Here is a 24,569-nt window from a genome sequence, read left to right as displayed (position 1 = left end):
TTAGGGGTCTAGCTTGTAAACCCTAATAAAACACCTTCAATTTGTATTTGTGGGCATAATATGATAAAATGTTTAATCAATTCAGGGATGTGAAAACCTTTACAGCTATTTTCAATCAGAAATCTCATCAGCACAGCAGAGACATCCAGGAAAAGTTCTGCTGCTACTGTAAACAACTCAATCGACTCCTCAGCAAACAGTGGAGACAAGAGATCTGGTTTGAATGACAATGGAAAGGGAAGTTTCCCACCAACGTCCCTGCAGGTTTGAGTATTAGAGAACGGCAAATATTGATTGGACATCACGTGTTGCTGTGGAGTCACCCCAGCAGATGTTTTTCCTTGCCTGGTTCCACTGCCTTGTTTATTTTAGATTGCTCCGCCATTCGCTGGAGGTCAAAGGGCCTGAGGATGTGCAGGATGCTGTGAGGGGGAAGAGAGGAGAGATGATTTTTCTTCTGGCTTTGGGGTCAAAGGGCATGGGGTCTAATGAGGAAGGAGCACAAAGTCATGTGCTGTTGGTTGTTCACCCAGAGTTACTCCTCAGAGTTAAATTTTAACCCCACTTTTAAATTCTTGTACATTTTAACTAATGCAGTTCATCCATTGTCAGAGGAACTGTTTCAGAAACACTCCTTACGCCTCTCTCTCTGTATGGTGAACAAACATGAAATGTTTCTCCCTCTGGGTTATATATAGCTCAGCTAATAATACAAACACTACCTGCAGGAATGTGGAGAAATGTACATATGATGAAAGAGTTTTTGTCTCAACAACTTTGATAAAAGAAAATGTAGCAAGACATTTTTTGCTCTTAGATACTTGTGCAAAAGAACTGAAAATGTTTCTGGCGAAGTCAATAAATCTGATATTTGTGCAGGTTTCTATAAGCCTTGGTGGTGTGCAACCCTCAACTAACATTTGGTGAGAGATGAGACCTGCAAACAAGCAGCTCCCAGCATAACCCAGCCGCCAAGGTAAGCTCAAAGTAAAGTCAAGTCCATCTGACACACAAAAAACAACAAAAAAATGGATCCAGCTTTGATTTAGGGAATCAAAGAGAAAGTAGTCGGGTTTGTTGTATATGGAGACATTAGTCCAATTACTCTTACAGCTTCCATGTCTAAAGAAACAGTCGGGCTCAAAAGCCACCAAAAATCTGATCAATGGATTAATTTTTCACCTTCTATTAACACCTTCAAAAAGTATTCAAAGTTTTCATCTCCTTTCGGTATGGCACGAAAAAAAACAAACAGAGCTTCACAAGCTGCCAAATCACGAAAAAGAAGCCAGTTGTGTGTAATTTATTCTCAGTAAAATCGGTGGTAGTTTGTTAGAAAACAATAACAAACAACTAGAAAATTCCTGAAGAAATTTAACCGGGGCCTGCCAAAGTGTGCCCGTCGGTTTGGACCCAGCGTTCTGATGCTAAACATGAGCATCAATGCTAAGCTTAGCTAAATAGTAGTCATTAGCGTGTGGAAAGTCACAAGCATCTTGCCTAACATGGACTTGCACCATTCAGTATGTTAAAATGAGTGTATAAGCTAAAATTAGCCAAAATGCTAATGTAAGCCTAAATACTTTGAGTAGCAGGTGGGGCATCAGTAGCATGTTGTCTGTAATTGACTTACTCCATTCGGTATTCTAAACATGGTTAATAAGTAAGAAAAATAGGTAATAGCTTATTTAAACTAAAAGGCTAATGCTAATGAACTGCCTGGCTGCGCAAATTATGTTCATAAAATTATGATTTTAGTTTTTTTAACATATTTTTAAAAAACTGTGACCATGTTGTGACATTTTAATATGAGACAAACAATGTGTGAAAAGGTCGAGCTCCTCCACGTTCTCCCTGAGCTACTATTGCAGCCTGAAGAAATGTAGCTTCCAGCCAAAAACAACCAATCAGAGCCAGGAGGCGGGTCTTATCGCTGTCAATCAGGAGGGTCTTATCGCTGTATGCACTGCTCATTGTGCTAATGGCAGAGAAACATTTGAAAGCTTCAGAAAAACTGTTTATCAGCCGTCATTGTTGGCTAAACTAACTAGCCTGAAAATTCATGACAGGCTCTGCTACCGGAAAGAAGCTATAGCGTAGCTGAGAAAAAGGGGAACGAGTATTGATTGACAGTTCTTGGCTCTGAATGGTTGTTTCTGACCGAGTGATGTATTTCTGCTGTTCGCACTGGAAACACTGGGAGAAGGCAGAGGATCTTGATTTTTTTTTTCACAGTTTACCTGTCTTATACCATCACATTATAGTGACAGTTTCAATAATTATTAAAAAAGCATATTTTTCATAAAGGTTACATACTGCAGCTTAATGAACAAACAGCATCTTAAAGATTTATCTTGGGTTCAGTCTTGTGGACTCTCTTATTTAATATCTACATCCTCCTGCTAGCTCATATTATTACAAATATAAAATTAGTTACCATAACTACACAGATAATACACAGCTCTACATCACATCTACTCTGAATTTTCTGCTTAAGGGGAATAAACTGAATCATAATACATTCAGATGGAAGACCTAAATCATAAACAGAATATAAAACATATAAGGTTATAAAAGTTGCCACTAACTATTATATAGTGGAGTTAATATTAGCTTTTTTTATTTGTTCATTTATTACCTTAAAACATTTTGCAGCACTTTAATGCTTTCTCTCTTTTCTACATTTTTGCTTTTTGCAACTTTTGTCTCATTTAGCATGCAACTAATTATCTATAAATAGAAATAGAAGACATAGAATATAAATATCCTTTACTGTCAGGCAATGCGGATATTTCTGTGCAACAGAAACAAAGAGACAAGCAATGACAACAAGATAGAGTATAATTTATATATAGACAAAATAAAAAGTAAAAATCATGTATTGTAAGGGCAAAATTATATATAAAAAAGTTATTAGAAATTACTCAAGTTCAGAAGAATGTGGTTAATTAAAAATGTACGAAATATGCATGTCTCTGTGCATTAAAGGACAGACAACTTACTAATACAGACAAAAATTGTGCAATAGTAAAGTTGTACATATACCAGCATGGATGTTATTTTTTGATTTTTATTTTTATTTTAATGACAGATATTTATTTTATTTGGCCATTTTCTGTTGCACCTCATCCTGATTCTGCAGTTGCTGAAAGTTCCTGCATTTTTGCTTTATTAACTGGGAAACATTCCAATAAAACCTCAGGGCCAGGGTAATGTTTTTCATATGTCACCCTTAAGTATGTTGACCTTCTAGTGTTGTCGTTTTCCACCTGGTTTATGAAGGATGTAGTTCATACCAACAACAATGCAGATTTATTATTAACACTGTTAAATATCCAGTATTTTCTCCATATTCTGAGGTGCTACAAACCAAAGGAGATGTGCAGAGATAAGTTTGAGATAATTTAAATGTTTGTGTAGGTATGTAATGATTTGTTCAGATTAACATAGAGAAGGTTAATCTGCTTCACTGCCGAAAGCACAGAGAATGTACAGACCCCACCACAGTCGACTTCCCGCTGAGAACAGCTGCATTCCTGACCTGCAGTTCAAAGAGCAAACATGCACACACACACACACGCACACGCACACACACACACACACACACACACACACACACACAAAGAGACCTACAGATATGTAAGCTGCACATGTTCTGCTGTTACATAGGCAGGAATGTGCTCCAACTCTCTTGCTTTACCCTCACACAGCAAACAAGCCAGATGACAAAAACACATGACGACTCAGAAGTCAAAGATCTGACCTTTGAGTTACTCGTTCAGATTCCTGTAAACATAAAAAACTCTGACGCACCCGGAATAACTTGATCTCACTTTTGCTTGTTTAGTTTTATGTACGTAAGTTTAAATTAACTTTAGAAAGAGAAATCCATAAATAAGATACACGTCTGTGTGAATTGTCGTCAAAGTATTAAGCACCAAGAATGTCAAAGAATTAAATAAGATGTTACTCTCAGTGACATTTTTAGTTTCATTTTAATGTGTCACAAGTACCAGATGTATTTTTAGTCATTAGTTGCTTTTAATTGCTAATGAATAATGCTCAGAGTCTTTCAAACATTGAATAAAACTACAATGGGTATTTAGTTTGGTACTCTTGAAACTACAGCACAGAATTTGCACTAAAAATGTATTTTCCTACAAATTTCTAATAATTTTTATCACAATGTTGATGTTTCAGATCATCAAATCACAACAGAATTCACATAATTCAAAAATAACTAGGAAAAAAAATTATGATTTAACAAATTAAAAGGGAAAAAAAGTTACCCAAAACCAAACCTACCTGGCCTTATGTGAAAAGTTATTTCCTCTTAAATTAAGCAATTGTGATAACTGGGTTACCTACATCACTGTGTAGGGGTTTTGGGCCTTTCTTCTCTGCAGAATTGTTTTAATTCAGCAGAATAGATGAAGGAATCCAAAACAATTCTGGCACAACTTCACCCAAATGGCATAATGCAACATTCTGTAGAGCAACTTTAACAAGTGACTCCACAAACAAAACATAAAAGACTCATAGAAGTCACCAAACTCTAATATTCAAATTAAAATATTTGAAGATATTAAGGTTTTCTCACACAGCAATCATTTTTTAAACAGCCACATTCTGGACTTAATTGAATCACCTGATACGATTTCAAGCTAAAATCCAAATCCAGCTGCCTGAAACATTCAGCCAGGTGACACAGAGGGGATTTCTCAACAGCTGTGCTTTAATGGTGCATTTAAGTACATCTCGTACACTGCAATGTCTAATTATCAAAACATAATTATCAAATTATCAAAACAACTCTAAAGTGCCTTAGACTCTCAAATGTCTATACAGTCTTATTAACTTTAAAAAATCTATCCAAACCTCTTCTCAGTTTTATACTGAACACTTTTATTTCTTTTTCTTGATTTAAGCTAAACAAAAACAAACCAAACTATGATTTTTGTGCAACTTGAATATTCTTGATGACATCAGTAAAATTAAAATTACAAGCCTTTGAAATCATGATTTAAAGTGACTGGAAATGAAACTTTGTATTACTCATTGAGCACTATGATTCTATTTTTTCTTAACTTCTTATTTTTTCTTGCACAGCATATTAGGTTTTGTGCTTCTGCTTTGCATTGAATCTGCATTTTTTCACAAGTGACTTGACATAGCTACTACTTCCACTGTGCAGTTTAGTTTCGATCTACAACCTGATCTATGAAATAAGAGCAGCACAAAGGTCAGACTTCTGGTAAAACACGTACAGAGAGAAGCTTAAGGGAAAATACTAATTCAACTTACAGCAGCTTAGCAGGGTTCCCTGTTAACCTCTTAGTCAAACAAAAGGTCTAACCATGCTCAAAGGGTCCTGCTGTGAAGGATGTGGGTTAAAGTTTCCAAATGCTCACGTTACAAGGCGGAAGAAAAGAAGAAAATCAACAACAAAAAGAGTGAAATATTTTCCTTTCCTGCCAGCTTTTTAATCAACATCCAACTCTCTGGCTATTTGGCTTTTATGAGAGAAAACTAGTTCTTTTAAAGCCCACAGGGACTAGTTTTTTTGTCATTCGGGTTGGGGGGTTCCTGTAAAAACATGTGATGAGCAAACACTTCTTGGTGAACACAGAGGCTCTTTAAACCAGCTTGGGAGAGGCAGTGAATAACTCAGATTGTCTGTGATTTTTTTCCTCCTTCTCCAGCTTTGGAGTTTGTTATTTTTAAACCTTGGATGGAGGCTATGATTGTTTATTCTGACCTCCTCTTTTCACGGAGACCTTCACAAGACAAAGCTGCAGGTTCGGCAGAGAAAACAGAGCAGGAGCTCTGCCAACCGCCAAGACGATGGCTGAGTGACTCATGTGGCAAATTACAGTTAGACCTGTGAGTCATAGTACAATGTTTTATTTTTTCCATCTAAAAGGGACATTCCTCAAATTTTACATATCGTATTTATTTTATTGTTGTGACATTGTTTGTTGAAGCAGAAATCTAGCCTATTAAGCAATTATCCATATCTTAATCAACAGTTTGACACTTTTCTGATAAACCTTTTCTCATGGATTAATGAAGGAAAGCAATAAAGCTGGATTAATCTAGATATTGGTTTCAATATTAAAGCAATACCTTCAGGAACATGCGTGTGTTTGTGAGACGGCCACGCACGCGACCATGTAGAATGGGCATCAGCCAATGAAAAGCGGCCCCTCTGGTAACGTCCATTGTAAGTACACTGCTCAAAAAAAATAAGGGGAACACTCAAATAACACATCCTAGATCTGAATGAAAGAAATATTCTCATTGAATACTCTGTTCTGTACAAAGTTCCATTTGCACAACAGCAGGTGAAATTGATTGTCAATCAGTGTTGCTTCCTAAGTGGACAGTTTGATTTCACAGAAGTTTGATTTACTTGGAGTTATATTGTGTTGTTTAAGTGTTCCCTTTATTTTTTTGAGCAGTATATTAATGCATGTTAAGTTACAGTCTGTCCAGTTTTCTTGGTGTTGCTAGTGGAAATTGACGCAAAATCAACAGATTCCTGCATTTTATTGTGTTTATGGCAAATTTTCCACTAAAATGTCAGAAATATGGCATTTCTAGGTATTTTTTACTTGTACTTCAGCCTTACCTGATGTCAAGTCAGTCAGTTATCAATATGGCGAGAAACAAAAAAAAATAAAAAATAAAAAATCACATTTACCGTCACAGATAAGCACATATAAGCAATAAATAAAAACACTACTTTTGATGTAGTCACTTGTACTTTTTTAAGCACCTCAAATATGTTTCAAAATGACTATGTTGAGTTGAAAAAGTGAAAGGTATTCAGGACAAGTATTTCAAAAGTAGGACCATAAAATTGGTGATTTTGATTGAAAGAAAGAAAAATACTATTGAGAAATACTGGAGGGACTGATTAAGATATATTCTGTGCTTGAACTATTAAGGTAGGCCGCTGCTTTTAAAGAGGAGCTCAAGTATTTGCGGATTTCAGCTATTTACGGGTAGCTGATCTCTAACCCCAACAAATACCAGAGGTCCACTGTAACATGATCCTCTCGGTTTTATTTAGAATATAGAAGCAACAATAATCCGTGCTGTTGCTGAAATAATATGTCACTTTGAATATTATATTTTTTTTTAAAATTTGGTCGGGGTTCCTACATATTTTCAGACTTTAAATTTGATTTTATAATTTAAAATACTAATGTTTACTGTGAATTTGAAGTGGATATTTTTACAGCGGGAAAATTAAATAAGCAAAAACAAGAGATTAAAAGGAAGGGAGGAATTTCTTTGTAAAATTACCATTGAGTTATGATACTTTGGCTTCCTTAATGACAAGCATTAATACACCAATAATATTAGTCATATATCAGTGTTTTTGCATGTGATTAATAACTTGTATAAACAATTCAAACCTTCAGTTTACATTCAAAACATTTTATTATGCAGCAAAAAGTTGAAAACTTTGAGTTAAGCATTAAAATCATTTTGCCAGTGGGAACTTTATGACCGATTAAGAAGCAACTAGTAATAAAGATAACTTTTAGTTTAAGCAGTCCTCTTGTGATCACGAGAAACATGTCCATTGGTCTAATAAATACAACACTAAATGACTCACTCTCCTTTTTTTTTCTTTTTGAGATGCAGTTGCCAGGTTAAATGGCTTCATGACCGGCACATGACTTTTATTGGACTGCAGAAGCACGTGCCTCATCTTCCTGCACACAAGTCTGGGTTTAGAGGTCAGAGGGCGTCAGCAGATCCAGTCCTTGCACTCTTCTGTTGGGGAAATTCAGTGTGAAGCTACTGTTTGATCACTTTATTTTAAAATAGCTGCTGCAGCTTAAGTCTTTACTACTTAACTATTATAAATGTACCGTGCAAAATAAGTGTGTGTGTGACTCTGCAGGCTTTTTTTTCAACAATTCATATGCATTATTTAAAAAATGCTAATTAAAATGCAGAATTCTGAATAGAAGTGCTAAAAAAAATAGTTTCAGTGAACAAACTACATATTTTGTGCATTTTACTTTGAGAATAACTGAAGCTTAGACAAATGTTACAGAGTGTTTTAATAGAAATGCATGACTTCCATTGTAGCTCTGAATCTATGTTATTGGTTGTTGCTGTGCAGGAAAGTGAGCTTCTGTCCCAGTCAAGGATTTTCCTGCTTTTACTTTCATCCATTTTTCATCGACTCTGACCAGAAAAGAATTCCTGCAACACGATGTTGCTTCCACTGCTGGTGTGTTTAGTGCTAGTTTTTTTCCACACGGTTTGCATGTAGTTTCATCTGACCAGAGCACCTTCTTTTCATCGCGTTATTCCTTAGCCTGTCACAATAAACAATAAATCAATTAATGCACTGAATGTATTTTGAAAAATGTTGGAAGCATTTTAAAACCCAATACAAAGTAGTTAGTTTGCCCTAACTTTTGCCTGTTTTCACTGGCTAAGCTGACTGACTATTTTTTACGATATTTTTGGTTCCAGAGACTTTATACTTGATTTTTATACGGTGTTTTTAAAGATATAATAACTGTGTGCAGTTTAAATTCTAATGAACATTTAACACTAGAACTGGAAGACATTTTAAATATCAAAAATAAATAAACAAAACAACAAATAAAATTAATTATGAAGACTCTAAATAAAACAGGGTTGCACCAGGTCGAAGACTTTTGTCATCCAGGTTTTGGTAAAAAGAGAGAAAAACAATAAATCATCCAAATGGAAATTATTGAGCTTGTCTTAATTTATCATGAGATAAATTTATTTATTGTTTATTGCGGCAGGCCTAATACAAATATTAATGTTGGATTGGACGACATGGACTTAAAGTTTTATCACAATATTTGGTGGTAATGATAAGAACCATTTATTACTAATGTTTTATTTAACTCTCTGGCTCCATAACACAGATGCTGCTCTTGAAAGACATTTCCAATTACAATACGCTTCTTTAGGACAAAGTGTGATTTGTATCACCAAACTGGACACAGTAACTACTGCATTTAATCATGTTTTTAGATTTAGTGACATTTATAGAAACTTCCATTAAACAAACAGGGGAGAATAACACACTTTCACATAATTTTAGAGTATCCCGCAAAAGAACTTGCTAATCTTGGTGGTAGGGGCAGCGCTAGGGTAGTCATCCTGCGGCCCACCTTGCTTTGAGTTTAAATGTTTATAGTTGACAGAAAATGTTAGACATTATTAGCAATACCTAAACACCAACTGCAAAGTCTTTAAAAAGGAAAACAAAACAAGTCGTTTCAGTCATTTTGTCCTAATTAAAGCGTATGCAATTTGTTGATCTTTTATCTGTGACTTGTCGCTTTATTTGCTGAAGTTGTTAGCGTGTAGACCAGTAAAGGTGGTTCCAGAGTTACTAGTGTATGAAAAAAAAAGTAGAATAAATAAACAAACAATTCTTAGCCTGGTGGGAGCACAAGCAAAGCCTGGTGGCCCGCCAGGCTTATAAAACCCTGAATTGGAGTTTATTGGGACAATGATAAATCAAAATGTTATTATGATTACTAATACGATTAATGCCCACCATCGCTACATAAAGTCTGTATGAAATTCTTGATCGAGGTATCAAAACGACTCTTATGACTCCTTTAAAAACGAACGCCATCCGATCGGCGACATCCTTCACTTGGACCTGTGAGTGTGAGCGGCAGGTGTGAAAAGCAGCCAGCAGAGTATCATATAACCTTTTGACAAGTTGCTCAACAACAACAGGGCCTCCTTGTTATTATTGGGTCAACAGAGCCGGAGGAGGTCTTTGGGAATGGAGCGGCGGGGAGAACATGAAGCCACGGTTGTACGGCGCCCCGCCTCCCTCCCCGCGCTCCCAGGCTGGCCCGGGGGTCAGCGGGGGAACGCAGGCAGCCAGTCAGGCGGCCCGGCATTCTTTCTCAATGTGTGTGTGGGTTTGGCCGCAGCCCACTCGGTGCTCTTTGACTCCGCTGGCCTTATAAGGCATCCAGAGCCACGGCAACTGCAGGGCTTGAATAGCAGTGTCAAATCCCTCAGCACACAGACACACGCTCACTCTCCCTAAAGGAAGGAGCGCAGCGGAGGAAGAGGAGGCTATCTCTGCCGCGGCTCGAACAGAAGAGGAGCGCTCTGTGTTTTCGCCTAATTTATTCCTGCCAAAACAGGCTGGAAAAAACAAGGGGAAAGGACGATCAGAGAGGAGCGAGGAGCGCAGCAGTAAAAGCCCGAGTCTCTGACAGCTGAAGCGGGGACGTTACTGCAGGATGGACAAGCTCTGAGAAAACAAGACAACGGAGACATGACTTTGGGAAAGGGGAGCAGACTGTGACGGAGGAGATTTCTCAACTCAGCCTTTGTTTTGGCTTGTTTTTTCTCTGACATTTGATCCTCTGACCCCATTGGCTTTGAAGGAGCAGAAGAAAACAGAGTTTCGTCACAGAGGGCAGAGCAGGAGGACGTCTTTGGTGAACTTTGCTGCTCCAGAAACCAGCTGAGTCAGAAGAAAAAGATAGTTTCCGAAAACAGAAAAGCAAAAGAATAAAACACTTATTTCTTTTAGCCATCTGTGCATTTCTGAAAAAGCCTCAGTGTGCGTCTGGACTGGAAGAGCTCAGATCAGAAGATAGCACCTCAGCACGGCAGGAACTGGTTGGACGAGTTTATAAGTTAGAGGAAAGGGCAGGGCAGTTTAACCCTGCCTGAAGGAGAACTGACTGGGTTTTATTTTTCTATCACCTGCTGGACGCGCTGAGGGAAAGTGCTGCCCTGAAACAGAAGAGAGGAGGCAGATTTTTTCCAATATCTGCGTCCCTTTTCATCATGCTCAATCGCAGGTGAGGTATTTTCTTCTTCCTTTCATAGCCGGGGTCGGAGAAAGCGGGTGAGAGGGAAGGAGAAAGAGTCAAAGAGTAATTTATTGTTTCCTGTGAAAAGAGCAGGGCTGCACCCTTTACTCCTGCCTGAACTCTGAACCACTTAATGCGCGTCTGAAGTTTCTCTCCGAGCTCAAGAGCCATTGATCAGAGGTCAGGGCTGAACAAGAGCAGAGAGAGGGAGAGAGCGGAGGGATTAAAGAAGGGAGAGGAAAAATATCGCAGAGGAAGGACCTCCGGGTCAGGACTGCCAGACGACGAAGGGGATAAAGGTCAACGCAGGCGAATCGGGACAACTTCGTCTCCTGTTTTCAGATCTTCCAGGACAAAGTTGCTCAAATTCAAACCAGGCGTCCCAACCTCGGAGTCTGAAGCCAGTTCTTCCAACTTTGAAAGGGGGGCAACGTGAAACCCGGCTGAGACAGCGTAGGGTCCGTGTATGATCCTCTCACGGGGCGGCGCGTCTTTGAGAACATGGCCATGGTGAGCGGGGGATGGGGCAACCCCAACGGGGACACCAACGGGCTGGGAGACAAGGCGTACCTGAGGAGGGAGGAGGACAACGACTCGCCGCAGGCCGGCAGCAGCGATGTGGACGTGGGCGACGAGGACAAGACCTGCGTGGTGGACTGCGTGGTGTGCGGGGACAAGTCCAGCGGGAAGCACTACGGCGTGTTCACCTGCGAGGGCTGCAAGAGCTTCTTCAAGAGGAGCATCAGGAGGAACCTGAACTACTCCTGCAGGTAGGAGCTGCTGGAAAATCCACCGTTCAATAGCACCAAATCGGTTAATCACCATTAGTCGTGATTAACCTAAACTGATTTAGCAATCGATTAATCGTCAACTGGAGTATAAAGACTGTAAAAAGGGCCACTTGGTGAAAGAACATCATCAGAGCATTTATTATGTAATTTAGGTATTTTATATTTAAGATAATAAAAAAACATTTGTCTGTAAATTTACGGCAAAATCTTACAAAATATTTTTGACTAGTTTCTAGTGCAGATATCTTAGTACAAACGTGTTGAAATAAGACAAAACTAACTTACAAGTAACTTTTCAGCTATAAGAGCTTGTTTTAAGCAATAATGACTAAATATTGATTTTAAAAAGTGCTAGTTCTATTGGCGAATTATATGTTCTACCCAGAACTCCTCAAGCTACTTTTAGCTTCACCCAGTTCAAATTAGGAGAGGGTATTTATTGTATTGTGTATCGTGATAAATTTCTTATAACCCCCCCAAATTTGTTCGTATTATTGGGATTGTTAATTGTACTCTTTTTTCCCCCACTTTGTTCAATTAAAGTATAAATAAATATCAATAAATGTGAAAATATGTGTGCAGTTTAGTGATACAAAGCAAACGTAGTAATGAGATTTGTGACCTAAAGAAGCATATTATAAATGTTTATAATGTTTTTCAAGAGCAGTGTTTGTGTTTGTGGAGCTATAATTGGTGCAGTCACAACCTTACAGATATCTAAAAAAGAAATGTAAATAGATCTTATTGTCACTTTAATTGTTAACAAAAACAAAACATTCTATTAAGCAACTTTTACTATCAAATTAATAATCAGTTAATGCAAAAATGATCAATTTATGTGCAACTAATCAAGCATACACTAAAGAAAAGCTACATTATTGGATTTTAGGCACTAAAATGTTTAGTTTCTTATTTAAACAAGGAACTGGTTTGTTTATTTTGTGTTTTTAATATTATAAAATTAGCTGAAGCCAACAACTAACATAATCATCAGTTGCAGCCCTAATTCCTTCTGATAAAAAACAAATAAAAATGTGATTCAACTCACAACACTTTCTTAGAAGAAGTAAATCTCTTAAACATACTTTGATTTTGTGTTGTTTTCCCCCTTAAATACACATAAACAGAAAAGTAGACAACAAGATTTTTATGATCCTATCTGTAATGTAGTCAGGAGAAAACAATATCTTTAAATCTGAGCTTCATCCCACAAACAGCCTTGAGACAAGGCAACAAAAGGAGCACAAATGAAGCCCTGAAGGTTTGTCATGTGAGGATGGATTGCCTCAGAAGGTCAACATTCCCATTATTCCTCACCGCAGCTACATCAGCGCTGCAGCTCAGCCCTTTGCTCATACCAACTCCTCTCCCAGCTGCCAAATTCAGTTGTTTATTCCTCTGAAAAAAAAAGTGCATTAACTCCATATGGCTTTTTTTCTTCTTCTTCTTCTTGCATCTGGGCTTGAAAAGGGCTCCCTGTAAAACGTTGGCAGAGCTCAACCTGCTGTAAAAAGCAACACGAGGGTGTGTAACGCTGATGATTTACAAAGGTCACAGTCTGTGTAGCTCTGCAGCCAGTTCATGTAGTTCACTCACAACAGGAGGAGGCAGGCTTACATTTCAAGTTGTTTCCTCACTATGTCATGAAAAAAAAGATGAATGTATTTAATTTGTTTTTTTGTTCCTCATGTGCAGATCGAACAGAGAATGCCAAATTGACCAGCATCACCGTAACCAGTGCCAATACTGCCGTCTTAAGAAGTGTTTTCGCGTCGGGATGCGGAAAGAAGGTATCAAAGCTTCTCACACCGCAGCATAAAGCTGGTTTCTCCTCCAGACGTACATAAAAATATTCACACACCTTCAGTTTTTACACATTTTGTCACATTGCAACAAACTTCAATGTGTTTGAAACCTGAAACTTGTTGGGATTTTGTTAAAACGTCCAACAACGTCAAGGCGTTGTTGAAGAAATACAGGTTTGAGGTTTCTCTGCACCTCAAACCTTCTCTGTTGTTTGTCTTTAATTTGGCAGAAATCATTCAGTAAAATAATTTAAAGAAAAACATACACAGGTGCATTTATACATGTGTGCATAAAAGATAGCAAATATTTATATTTTAAGACCAAACAGGGATGTGCAAATAGCAGCAGGGATGTAGTGATGGCTATGGAGTCTCACAGCTGCTGGGAGGAAGGATCTGTGATAACGCTGCTTTTTGCATCAAGGATGCATCAGTCTGTCTCTGCAGCTCTTCAGCTTCATTAATGGGGTGGGGAACATTTAAATGACGACATTTTAAATGTTTTTAATAGCCGAGTTGTTTTTAGATTGTGTTTAATATACAGTTTAAAGTTCAGAGAAACTTAAAATTGATTTAAATCCAAGTAAGGTCAAACTAATGCTAATAATTTAGGCAGAATGCTGCTCTAGACCTGTTGTAATAAGCAATAAATCAGTTAATCACATAATAAATTAAGAGAAGCTCAATAATTTCCATTTCAATATTTAATTGTTTTCTCTCTTTCTACTGAAAACTGGATGATAAAACTTTTCAGTCTGGTGTTTTGGTCTCAACTATCCTTTTTTGTTTCCAGAGACTTCATATTTCATTTTATTTGCTGTTTCTGTCATTTAGTTTATTTATGTTGGACATTTAAAGTGTCTTCCAGTTCCATTATAATTTAAAGTTTATTTATCTTTGAGAATGTGTTCTTGCATTTTTGTGCCATTGCTATTATATTACTTGAAAATGGTCTCAAAACAACAATATTATCAATCATCGCAATAACTCCTGGGACAATTTATGGTCTAGTAAGATCATGCCGCGCCCGGCCATGTGACCTGAGGACAGTCTTTATACTCAGCATGTTTTCACTCTGCAGCTGGATTCCCTCCAGCACGGCTGCTACAGGGAATCCAGCTGCATTTAATCCTCAGAGGAGTAAAAAACAAGAAAGTTAATGATTGCACTGAATGTATTCGTCTTTACGAGCTGTGTGTCACACTGTTTCCACAGATTTATCCCACATAACAAGCTATTAACACCTAAGAATTAGGCGTGTGATCACAAAAAACTGTGATTTATATATTAGAAACTGCGTCACACAGTCAGATTAAAGTCAGTTTCTGAAACTCCAGCTGGACCTGGGATTTATGTGCTTTTGTTGTAATCTAAGTCCAGTTTGTGGTGCCCACAGCGGGTGGCAGCGCTCCACAGTTATTAATGAACTGGAGGCGTGACGCAGGTCCAACTGTTTCCACATTACCTGGAAGCGTCCGCTTCACCTCTGACCCAGTCAGCTGACCGCTTTCTGAAAGATTCTTCCATCAGAGCTGCGGTTCAGAAGAGAGCGGAGCCGAGAGGAGAAACCTGCAGCCGGTTTTTAACCCAGGAGGAAATCTCTCTCTCTCTCTCTCTCTCTCTCTCTCTGCTGCTACATGACTGCAACTCTGTCATGTTTGTCAAAACCTTAACAGTGAAGTTTGTTTTCATCTCCACTAGTAAAAGGAAATAAAGTAAAAATCAACATTGGAATATTATTCACACTACAAGCTAAATTTTGTAATCAATTAAATGTATTTCTTTTTGTTTAAATATCAACCAGTTTGTTTTTTTTTAATAGTGCTGAATTCTCTCACATTTTGTGACTTTACAGTCGTAACTTAAACTATTTTTCTGGACTTTACCAATCTAGAAAGTTGTACTGATCAATTTTACTAGGTCATCTATTAAAGTAGACATCAGAAAAGTGTGATTTTTTTATTGCCTTTTTTAACCAGAACTTTGTAGAACCATGTTTGGTTCAATCTATGCTGCAAATCTGAGGTTTATTTCCAGCAGCTTTTCAAATCTACAGTCTGAAATTCAATTATATTATCCTTCAAAAAGAAGTTAAAATTCACTCAGACCATCTGGAGAGCGTATGTCCTAAACTCTCAATTCAGTTTTGGTTAAGACTTGGATTAGGCCATTCTTACCATATTAATGCACATCAATGATGGTGATTCACCACCCAGAGTTTCCGTTTGTCACCGATTGAATCTAAAAAAAAAAAAACAATCAGACAAAATAGTTGTTACAGTCAATCAGCACTCCAACTACAAAACAAAGAAATTCAAAACAAAGTCAAATAAAAATAATTAAATACCTCTTGGTTTATACAAATATTTATGATATTTTACAATATTTACAGAGAGAATATATAGATGCAGGAAAATTTGGGCTCTTCTGTTTGCGCTTTTGCCTCAACAACCTGATAATAATGGAGGATAATTGAACAATACTGCATCAGGTGTTCAAAGCTTTCCGACCATTTCACTATTATGCAACAAATTGTGTTGTTTTGTCACATAAAATATCAAAAAACAGACTAAAGTTAAAAAGGTCACAGTCTTTATATAATATATGCAGGGCTGTATCATTAAATCAATATATATCGCGATAAACACAATCTCAGTATTAATAGATAATACGTCTGATGGAATATTCAATATTTAGGATATTCACTGATCCAGAACCGCACTGCATTCTGGGAGATGTAGGCAGAGGAAAGGCTTTACCTGCTCAACCTTTGAGGGCCAACTAAGCAAGGTCGGTGGCTTCAACTAACTCTCTCACTCTTTGGTTGCCTAGCAACAACCTACTGAGTAACTGGCGTGGCAGCAATTTAAGGTTTGCTTAAAAATAAAAAAAACAGTGTGGAGGGAAAACCACCAGTTTAGCAGTATTTCAGATATTTAAAACAAAAAGCTAATCAATAATTATCAATATCGACCGGTATGAAACTCTTGTATCGCGATGCTTATTTCAACTAGACCTGTTGTATAATTTGAGGCCACGAATACAACCAGAAAAGAAAAACTTAAGATTCACTTTGTAGACATTTGGTACAAAAGTAAGAATTTACCAGGAGGAAATAAAACCATCTGCATTAATTAACTGTAAAAAAAAATGTTTGCTGCAATAACAAGCAATCAATCAACTTTTAAAGCAAAAGTTTGCTATTAAGTTTATTGGTATTTCAACACCTAAAGTGTTTAAAAATTACATTTACTTGATATATAAATCATTTAATATCATCTATAGCATATAAACAGCATAAAATATAAACTTTTTGTGGATTCTTATTTAACTTAAGGCAATAATGTTTTATTTATTAACGTTTCGGTTCTTCTGTTCTGCTCCCCTGCAGCTGTCCAGCGAGGTCGAATCCCTCCGTCTCACTCAGGTATCAGTCCGAACTCCCTGTCTGGAGGACCTGGGGGTCCGGGTCACATCGGGGCGGAATACTTCAACGGCCAGCCCGTGTCGGAGCTCATCTCCCAGTTGCTTCGGGCCGAGCCGTACAGCAACAGCCGCTACGGCGCCCCCTACACTCAGGCGCAGATACAGGCGTCGGCGAGCGGCGCGTCCGTCATGGGCATCGACAGCATCTGTGAGCTGGCCGCCCGCCTCCTCTTCAGCACCATCGAGTGGGCCAGAAACATCCCGTACTTTCCAGAACTCCCCGTCTCAGAGCAGGTCAGTCCGACATTTAAAACCCATCATGTTAAATTCACATTTGGCACATTTTTTGTACGGTCGTCTTTGTCTGAACTGTTTCTAAAAACAACCCAAGTGCTCTAGTGTGTCCTTTCCTCTTTTTTATTTTAATTTGGTAGAAACTGGATTACTCACTTTTAACCCAGGAAAGGAATTAGAACAGAGATTCTAGTTTATTAGTCACTCTGTAGCCTATGTTTTAGAAACAGTAGAATACTCACTGTTTAAATGCAGAGACTCCTGTTATTGCAGCCCAGAAAAGGAATTAGAACAAAGTTAGAATCCAGAAAAATTCTTCCAGAACAGGAACATTTCATTTTTATTATTACTAAGAAACTGTGGAGTACTCATTACTTTTACAAATTTAGAGCACACTTAGAAAGTCCAGAGGATACTTATATTTATCTAGCAACCCAGAAATCCAGAGGATACTTACTTACTTACACTTATTTAGTAACCCAGAACAGGGATTAGAACTTGGGACCCAGAAAAACGACCTTAGCAAGTACTTTTTAGACTCCTATTCTTCCAAACCAGGAAATTAATTAGACCAGAGGATACTTACTTATACTTATCTACTGAGTAGGAGTCAAATCCTACTCAGGGTTGAATTCGACCCTGAGTAGGATTCTAGTTTATTTACTTTGGATCATTATTAGCTTTTTTTTCTTTTGCTTTTTCTTTTGGTTTGTTATTTTGCTTGTATTTTCTTTTAATTCCTGTAAAGCACTTTGTATTGCCTTGTAGCTAAAAATGTGCTATATAAATAAAATTACCTTACCTTACTTTGCTTAAAATGAGCCGATCAAAAACCTTCGCAAATCAGCAGGCGTTACCTAGCAACCACAGTGAAACCCGGCCGTCACCTAGCAAATCCAGCAAAAAGCAAAAAGACAAGTGTTTTGTTGTTGACTTACCATCCAGAAACCACTTGTTGCATTCATGTTGGTTGTGCAGGAGGCTCCACTTCTGCCTTTCAAAGATGTACGGTTGTATAATTGCTCATCTGTTTTCAGCCGTTTTCCCTTGTGAGTTTAAACGTTGAGTTGGGCGGGAGTGGCCAGCAGCAGCTTGTTTGTATTCAAAAGGGGTAGTGTTATGTTAAAAAGACATTTTCGAGCTTTACATCATGATTTTATTGTTATTCCATCATCACAAACAAACCTGGAGTGTTGCTTTGATTCTTTCATGCATGTTTGAGAAATTTGTTCATCTCCATGGCAACCATTCGGCTGTGCTAAACGCCTTCAGAGCGGCAGTTTCCAAGCTTCCGCCTCACAGACCAGCTCTTTCCCATGAATCGCTCAGTCGGCTCCTTCAGACTAGCCAGCAGCAATTAGCAAACATCTGGTGAAACTGCACATGTGCTGAGCTCATTATAGAAGCTACTTCTCAGTGCAACTCTGGTTAAAACTTTGTTAAAGGGGAGCCATGTTGTGATGACTTCATGAAGGCAGAGTTTCAGAAAGAGCACCAGCTCCTTAAAGAGACAGAGACAAAATCAATTTTCTTTTAGGTCATATCTGATATATACCACATTTTATAACTGAAGTTGATTGTACTATAAAATGGCACCGTGTGCCTGGAAACATGATCCTGGTTCTTTAACATATGAGTCAATGAGTCGGTGTGAAACAGAAAGCATAAAAAAAATCACTGTGTGTTTAAGTTGTTGTGCCATTTTAATTAATTTAATTTATTCTTAAATTGTGGTTTGTGGGACTTTGAACGCCTTAAGCTAAGCTAGCTAGCAACATTTTTGATCAACTAACATCAGCTAACAGCAGATTAATTTAATAAAATAAAATGTTAAGGTCTAAAAATCTGATGTAATTTCTTCAGTTCAAATGAATAAAATACGTGAATAAAGCAAATTTGTCGTTTGGTGAGGCAGTTTCTCCCTGTTTAACTCTGTGCATGTCGGCCTGCAGGTGGCGTTGCTGAGGCTGAGCTGGAGCGAGCTGTTCATCCTGAACGCGGCGCAATCCGCCCTGCCGCTGCACATGGCGCCCCTGCTGGCCGCCGCCGGCTTTCACTCGTCCCCCATGTCCGCGGAGCGCGTGGTGTCCTTCATGGACCAGGTCAGGGTGTTCCAGGACCAGGTGGACAAGCTGAACCGGCTGCAGGTGGACTCCGCCGAGTACAGCTGCCTCAAAGCCATCGCCCTCTTCTCCCCCGGTACGTCTGAACGCTTACTGTAAATATCTGCGCTGCGATCTGACTCCAGGCTCCTTCAGGGGAAACCAAAACAAATCAGCCCATTTGATGTTTAGGACCGGGTTCAAATGTCACAGAAACAAAACACTGCCAGCTGCAGGGGGGCTGTTGGTTTGGGTTTGACCTTTGACCTTAGTGAATAGGGAGAAACAATGGGAAAACTCCTTTAAAGCAGTAGTCTGACGTGTGTCAACAAGCTATTAGGTAGATGAGAAACAACAAAAACATGTCATTTACTCATCGCAAAGGCTGAAATCAGAGGAAAACTTTTACCACCTTAAATACATAAAATACATTTTAATACATATTTACTGGAAATCAGAAAGCAACTGATTCTCAGCTTGTTTAGAACAATCAGTCAGAAAAATCAAAAAAGTCTGTAAACACTAGAAATTACTACGTTTTTATCATGCATTAAATAAGAGCAAGAAAGAGACGAAACTGACCTGCTTTTGCATTTTTATAAAATGGGAGAAATAATAATCAAGAGGTGTGAAGCTTTTCAAAACCAGGTGTTTAAAATCAGCAATGAAATGTTTTCTTGTACGTCTATTTACTTTGAAATGAATGACATTATTTTAAGCATTATTGTGGCTGATGGATGAGTTCATTCAGTTTGTTAAACTCTTCTACAAGCATCTGCAGGGGATTAGAAAATAAAATAAAATAAAAGTGCCGTTATTTCCTCTTGATACGTAAAATGTTATTTTAGATGGGCAAAAATATTCAGTTATTGCTTTTCCTCATTATATACTGCTTATCTGAAGGTCTTTATTTTGACTTTAGCTGCTTCTTTTTATTCATTTACATCCCAGTAAGTGATCCCCTTCAGGTGAAAGTATTTAGTTTCCAAGCTGCTGAACTCTGACCTTTGAATCACTCAGGCTTTAAAATGCACTTTAACTTAAAAAAAGAACCAGTTGTGTCGACATAACAAACGTAGATATGTTTTGTCAGCATTTTGTCAGCCTGCAGGCGTTTTGTTCCCAGCAGGCTGTTGGAGAAATGAGTTGTTTAATCTGTGAGTAATCCAAATGAAGAAACTGTTTTATGTGAAGAACATTCTTTTATTTCAGCATCAACAAAATAATTTTAAAAAATGCTATCTGGGATCTCTAAGGTTTTGTGTTTCCGGTTTCTCCAATAAATTATTTTCAGATTTTCTTCATTATGGTTGCATGATGTCAGGAAGACATGAACTATAAATAATAAAGCATAATATTATAAATTAGTGGCTGCTATCAATCAATATTTTCCTCACACTTTCCTAGAAGTTGCCCTGAAAACTAGTTTAGGGGAAGTTGAGTTTGCTAGCGAAAATGCTAAAGCGCTAGATGAAAAATTAGCTTCACTGTTAGCGGGTTAGCGGAAGTGCGCTGCCAAACATAGCAGTCAAGCAGTAGTTTAATATTAATGAAAATGTACTGGTTCCACTGGCAGATTATTTCATTTATTACTAGACATTTTTCCCTTGTTATAAGTGAAATAATCTGCTGGTGGAACCAGAACCTTTTCATCAATATTAAGGATTTATTGACATAAAATACCTCCTGTATGTTGCTGAAAAGTCACTTGTATAGCTCTGGAAAACATTAAGAGGCCACTTGATATAATCGGTTTCTCTGATTTTACTTTTTGTAGGCATATATTTGAGTAAAATGAACATTGTCCTTTTATTCTATGAACTACTGACAACATGTCTCTGAAATTCCAAGCAAAACTTTTGTATTTATTTACAGAAAATGAGAAATGGTCAAAATGACAAGAGATGCAGTGCTTCAGACCTCAAATAATGCAAAGAAAACAAGTTTATATTCATTTAGAAACAACAATACTAATGTTTTAACTCAGGAAGAGTTCAGAAATTAATATTTGATGGAAAAACCAGGATTATTTCAGTGGGGTTCAGTGCAGTGGACTCTTAGTTTTTTCCAGAGATGTATGTTAGTTTTGTCTTATTTCACTTGTAATAAGACATTTTAACTAAAATCTAGAAATACTTGGTAAGATTTTGTGTTTATATTTGATTTATGACGAACTAAACCGTTTCCAGCAGAACAGTCCTTCAGATGGTTTCTGTTTCCCACCTGGCAGATGCGTGCGGCCTGTCCGACCCGGCCCATGTGGAGTCGCTGCAGGAGAAGGCGCAGGTCGCCCTGACCGAGTACGAGCGGCTGACGTACCCCAGCCAGCCTCAGCGCTTCGGACGCTTGCTGCTGCGCCTGCCGGCTCTGCGCGCCGTGCCGGCGAACCTCATCTCTCAGCTCTTCTTCATGAGGCTGGTGGGCAAGACACCCATCGAGACGCTGATCCGAGACATGCAGCTGTCAGGGAGCTCCATCAGCTGGCCGTACGCGACGGGACAGTGAACGGCCCGCCGGGTCGGAGAGAGACGGGCTGAGGTCAGACTGTAAGGAGGCGTCGCCATGGAGGCGAGCTAGGGCTGGGCAGCGGGGCTTAAAAATTAAATCTACCATTTTTTTCATACCAGATCCGATTTTACTTGATTTTTTTTTTTCTTTAAAAAAAAAACATTTTCAAAAAGCGGCTTTTATTTTAGTCATTGGTTCTGTTAATTGCATGGCAGAATATTAGGGCCAGTTTATTTACAGGAACATAGTCATAATATTAGCAGAATAAACGCAACTTTACTAGAAAAACGTACAGTACAGACCAAAAGTTTGGACACACCTTTTAATTCAATGAATTTCCTTTATTTTCATGACTATTGAAATTGTAGATCCACACTGAAGGCATCAAAACTATGAATAACACATGTGGAAATATGCAATAAACAAAAAAGTGTAAAACAACTGAAAATAGCCCTTATATTCTAGTTTCTTCAAAGTAGCAACCTTTTGCTGTGATTACTGCTTTGCAAACACTCTGCATTTTCTTGATGAGCTTCAAGAGGTAGTCACCTGAAATGGTTTTCACTTCATAGGTCAACCTGCCCTGTCAGGTTAGTAAGTGGGATTTCTTGCCTTATAAATAGTCATGAAAATAAAGAAAACCCATTGAATTAGAAAGGTGTGTCCAAACTTTTGGTCTGTACTGTATGAGAAAAAAAGTCATTTTAATAAGAAGGCTTTTATTTATTTATTTTTTTTGTAGTTCTCATAAAAGTACTACTTCATCCTCCTAATATTCTGATTTTATTCTCGTAATGAAAACAGAAAAACATCTTAGCCTGACCCATTTTGCTGTAAAGTTGACTTGAATTCATGGTCCAAACAAACAGAAGCTGTAAAACACGTTTGTCAAACAAGATGGCGGCTCTTGGTGAGATTACATCACTCTGAACCAAGTGTCAAACTCAAGGCCCGGGGGCCAAATCCGGCCCACCAGAATTATTTTTTGTGGCCCTTTAGACTCTTACATATAATTTTATTAGTCAAACAAAAGTCATTTTTATCTATATGCTGCCAAATTACATGTTCAGTATTATTTAATTTCAGCTTCCAGCTTTTTATTAATACTTTTACAGTTTGTTAATGGGAAGTTTTATTAGTACATTCTGTCACAACCGGCTCTTTGGTGATTTTGATACCCAAAATGAAAATGAGTTGAACCAAAGGAGTGAAATGGTGGAAAAAAAAGAAAAAAAAAAGGTTTTCCAAATATTAAATGATGAAAAATTGTTTTATCGCCCAGCCCTACTCTGGTTTTCGGATCCTGATTTTGTCGTTATGGCAGTAAGGAAACAGCGGTGCGTTCCTGAAGTCTGCAGCGCCGTCAGTGGCGATCCCTCCTCTGGCTTCGTCTCCCTCTGAGCGAACAGGGCCTCCATTAAACTGCTCTCTCACATGAGGCCATGTGCCTCCTCTACCTCCTCCCATATGACCCCCAATGTGACTCCAGCTGAACCCGGCGCTGTGTGCTCTCCTGTCTCTGTCGTCCAGTCTAAATTAAGCCATAGCAGCCAGATCAGGGCTGGGACGTTTTGTAGGGATCACAAACCCAGGAGATGTAAATACGAGTCTGTTACAGTGCTGTGGAAAAACTATTCACCCCCTTACAGCCTGTTTTGGTTTTGAAAAGCTCAATTGTTCACTGCAAAAAAACTAAATATAACCAAGTATCTTTGGTCTAGTTTCTAGTGCAAGTAGTTGGAATAAGACAAAAGTGACTTACAAATGACTTTTCTGCTTGGTTTTAGTGAATATTTATTAATAAAAAGTGCAAGTTCCACTGGATTATTTCACCTGTAAATTTTTAAGACGAAAAATAAAAATTAATCTGAGGGGCGCTCTTTAAATAGACGGTAAATTTCGAAAATAACTTGTTAGATATTGAAAGTTCCAGTTGTTGTGGATAAATGGGCAAATATATTTACTCACAGGACATTTAAAGAACAATTAGGAGGATAATTAAAATAAGCAAAAATATTCAGACAGAGATTTGAAACTTGGGTCTGAAAGGGTTAAGTTAGTTTCGTCTTAGTTCAAGTGCACCAAGTATTAGCAATAGAAACTGAAGTATGTGGTAAGGTTTTGTGTTTTTGCAGTGTTTGCTTTCTCTAAACCTACAAAGATGTAGGACAATTAAAGTTGCTCTTAACTGAGAAACATGATGTCTGCAGTGCTTTAGATGTGACGTCCTGGAAGAGTTGTTGAAGTACTTCTCTTTGGACTGTCACTGCTAGGAAGGTTCACCACCGTTCCATGTTTTCTTCATTTGTGGTCAGTGTCTCACATTCTGGGTTTCTGGGGTTCAAAAGCCTCAGAAACAGCTTCGTAACTCTTTCCACACTGACAGATGTCAGGCTTTGTTCTCATAGGTAATTTCATTACATGATGTGTAGCTTTTAGACGTCTTTATGTTGCCAGACATGTTTTGTTTCATTCATTTTTTGACTCTTTGGGTCTGAGCTCAGCTTTCTAGTTAAATCATGATTCAGCAAGTTGCGTCTCCATTTGCCCAGGCTGCTATGGAGAGCTACATATCTGAAATTAAAATTTGATTCTTGTGAAAATGAAGAGAAAAATCTGCTGTAAGGTGGGGATTTTGTTCACAGCACTGTACAGAAATAAAAAGTGTTAGCTCAACTTTTTTTTTTTTTTGCAAATACCTTAGCATTTTTTTTTCTTTTTAAGACGGGGACCTGTCGTGTTTCTCCGCAATGATGCGAATGTATTAAACGTTAAAACACA

General features: G+C 38.0%; 1 protein-coding gene across 3 annotated transcripts; it reads left to right on the top strand.

Moving 5' to 3' along the window:
* The first annotated feature begins 9,877 nt into the window (after positions 1-9,877).
* nr2f6 (nuclear receptor subfamily 2 group F member 6) lies at positions 9,878-22,154 on the top strand. 3 transcript variants are annotated; one of them, XM_023339968.1, is made up of 6 exons: positions 9,878-10,850; positions 10,956-11,632; positions 13,349-13,443; positions 16,850-17,178; positions 19,131-19,377; positions 21,511-22,154. In XM_023339968.1, the coding sequence occupies exons 2-6, from the start codon at positions 11,364-11,366 to the stop codon at positions 21,783-21,785; spliced, it is 1,215 nt and encodes a 404-aa protein (XP_023195736.1). In that variant the 5' UTR covers positions 9,878-10,850; positions 10,956-11,363; the 3' UTR covers positions 21,786-22,154. The 3 variants fall into 3 exon arrangements, with proteins under 3 accessions (XP_023195736.1, XP_023195735.1, XP_023195734.1); XM_023339967.1 differs by having other exon boundaries at positions 10,951-11,632; XM_023339966.1 differs by having other exon boundaries at positions 9,878-11,632.
* The last annotated feature ends 2,415 nt before the right edge of the window (positions 22,155-24,569 follow it).

Source organism: Xiphophorus maculatus, chromosome 9, assembly GCF_002775205.1.
Source record: "Xiphophorus maculatus strain JP 163 A chromosome 9, X_maculatus-5.0-male, whole genome shotgun sequence".
NCBI lineage: Eukaryota > Metazoa > Chordata > Actinopteri > Cyprinodontiformes > Poeciliidae > Xiphophorus > Xiphophorus maculatus.
Note: the sequence above shows the minus strand (reverse complement) of the source record. Positions and strands in the feature narration are given on the sequence as shown.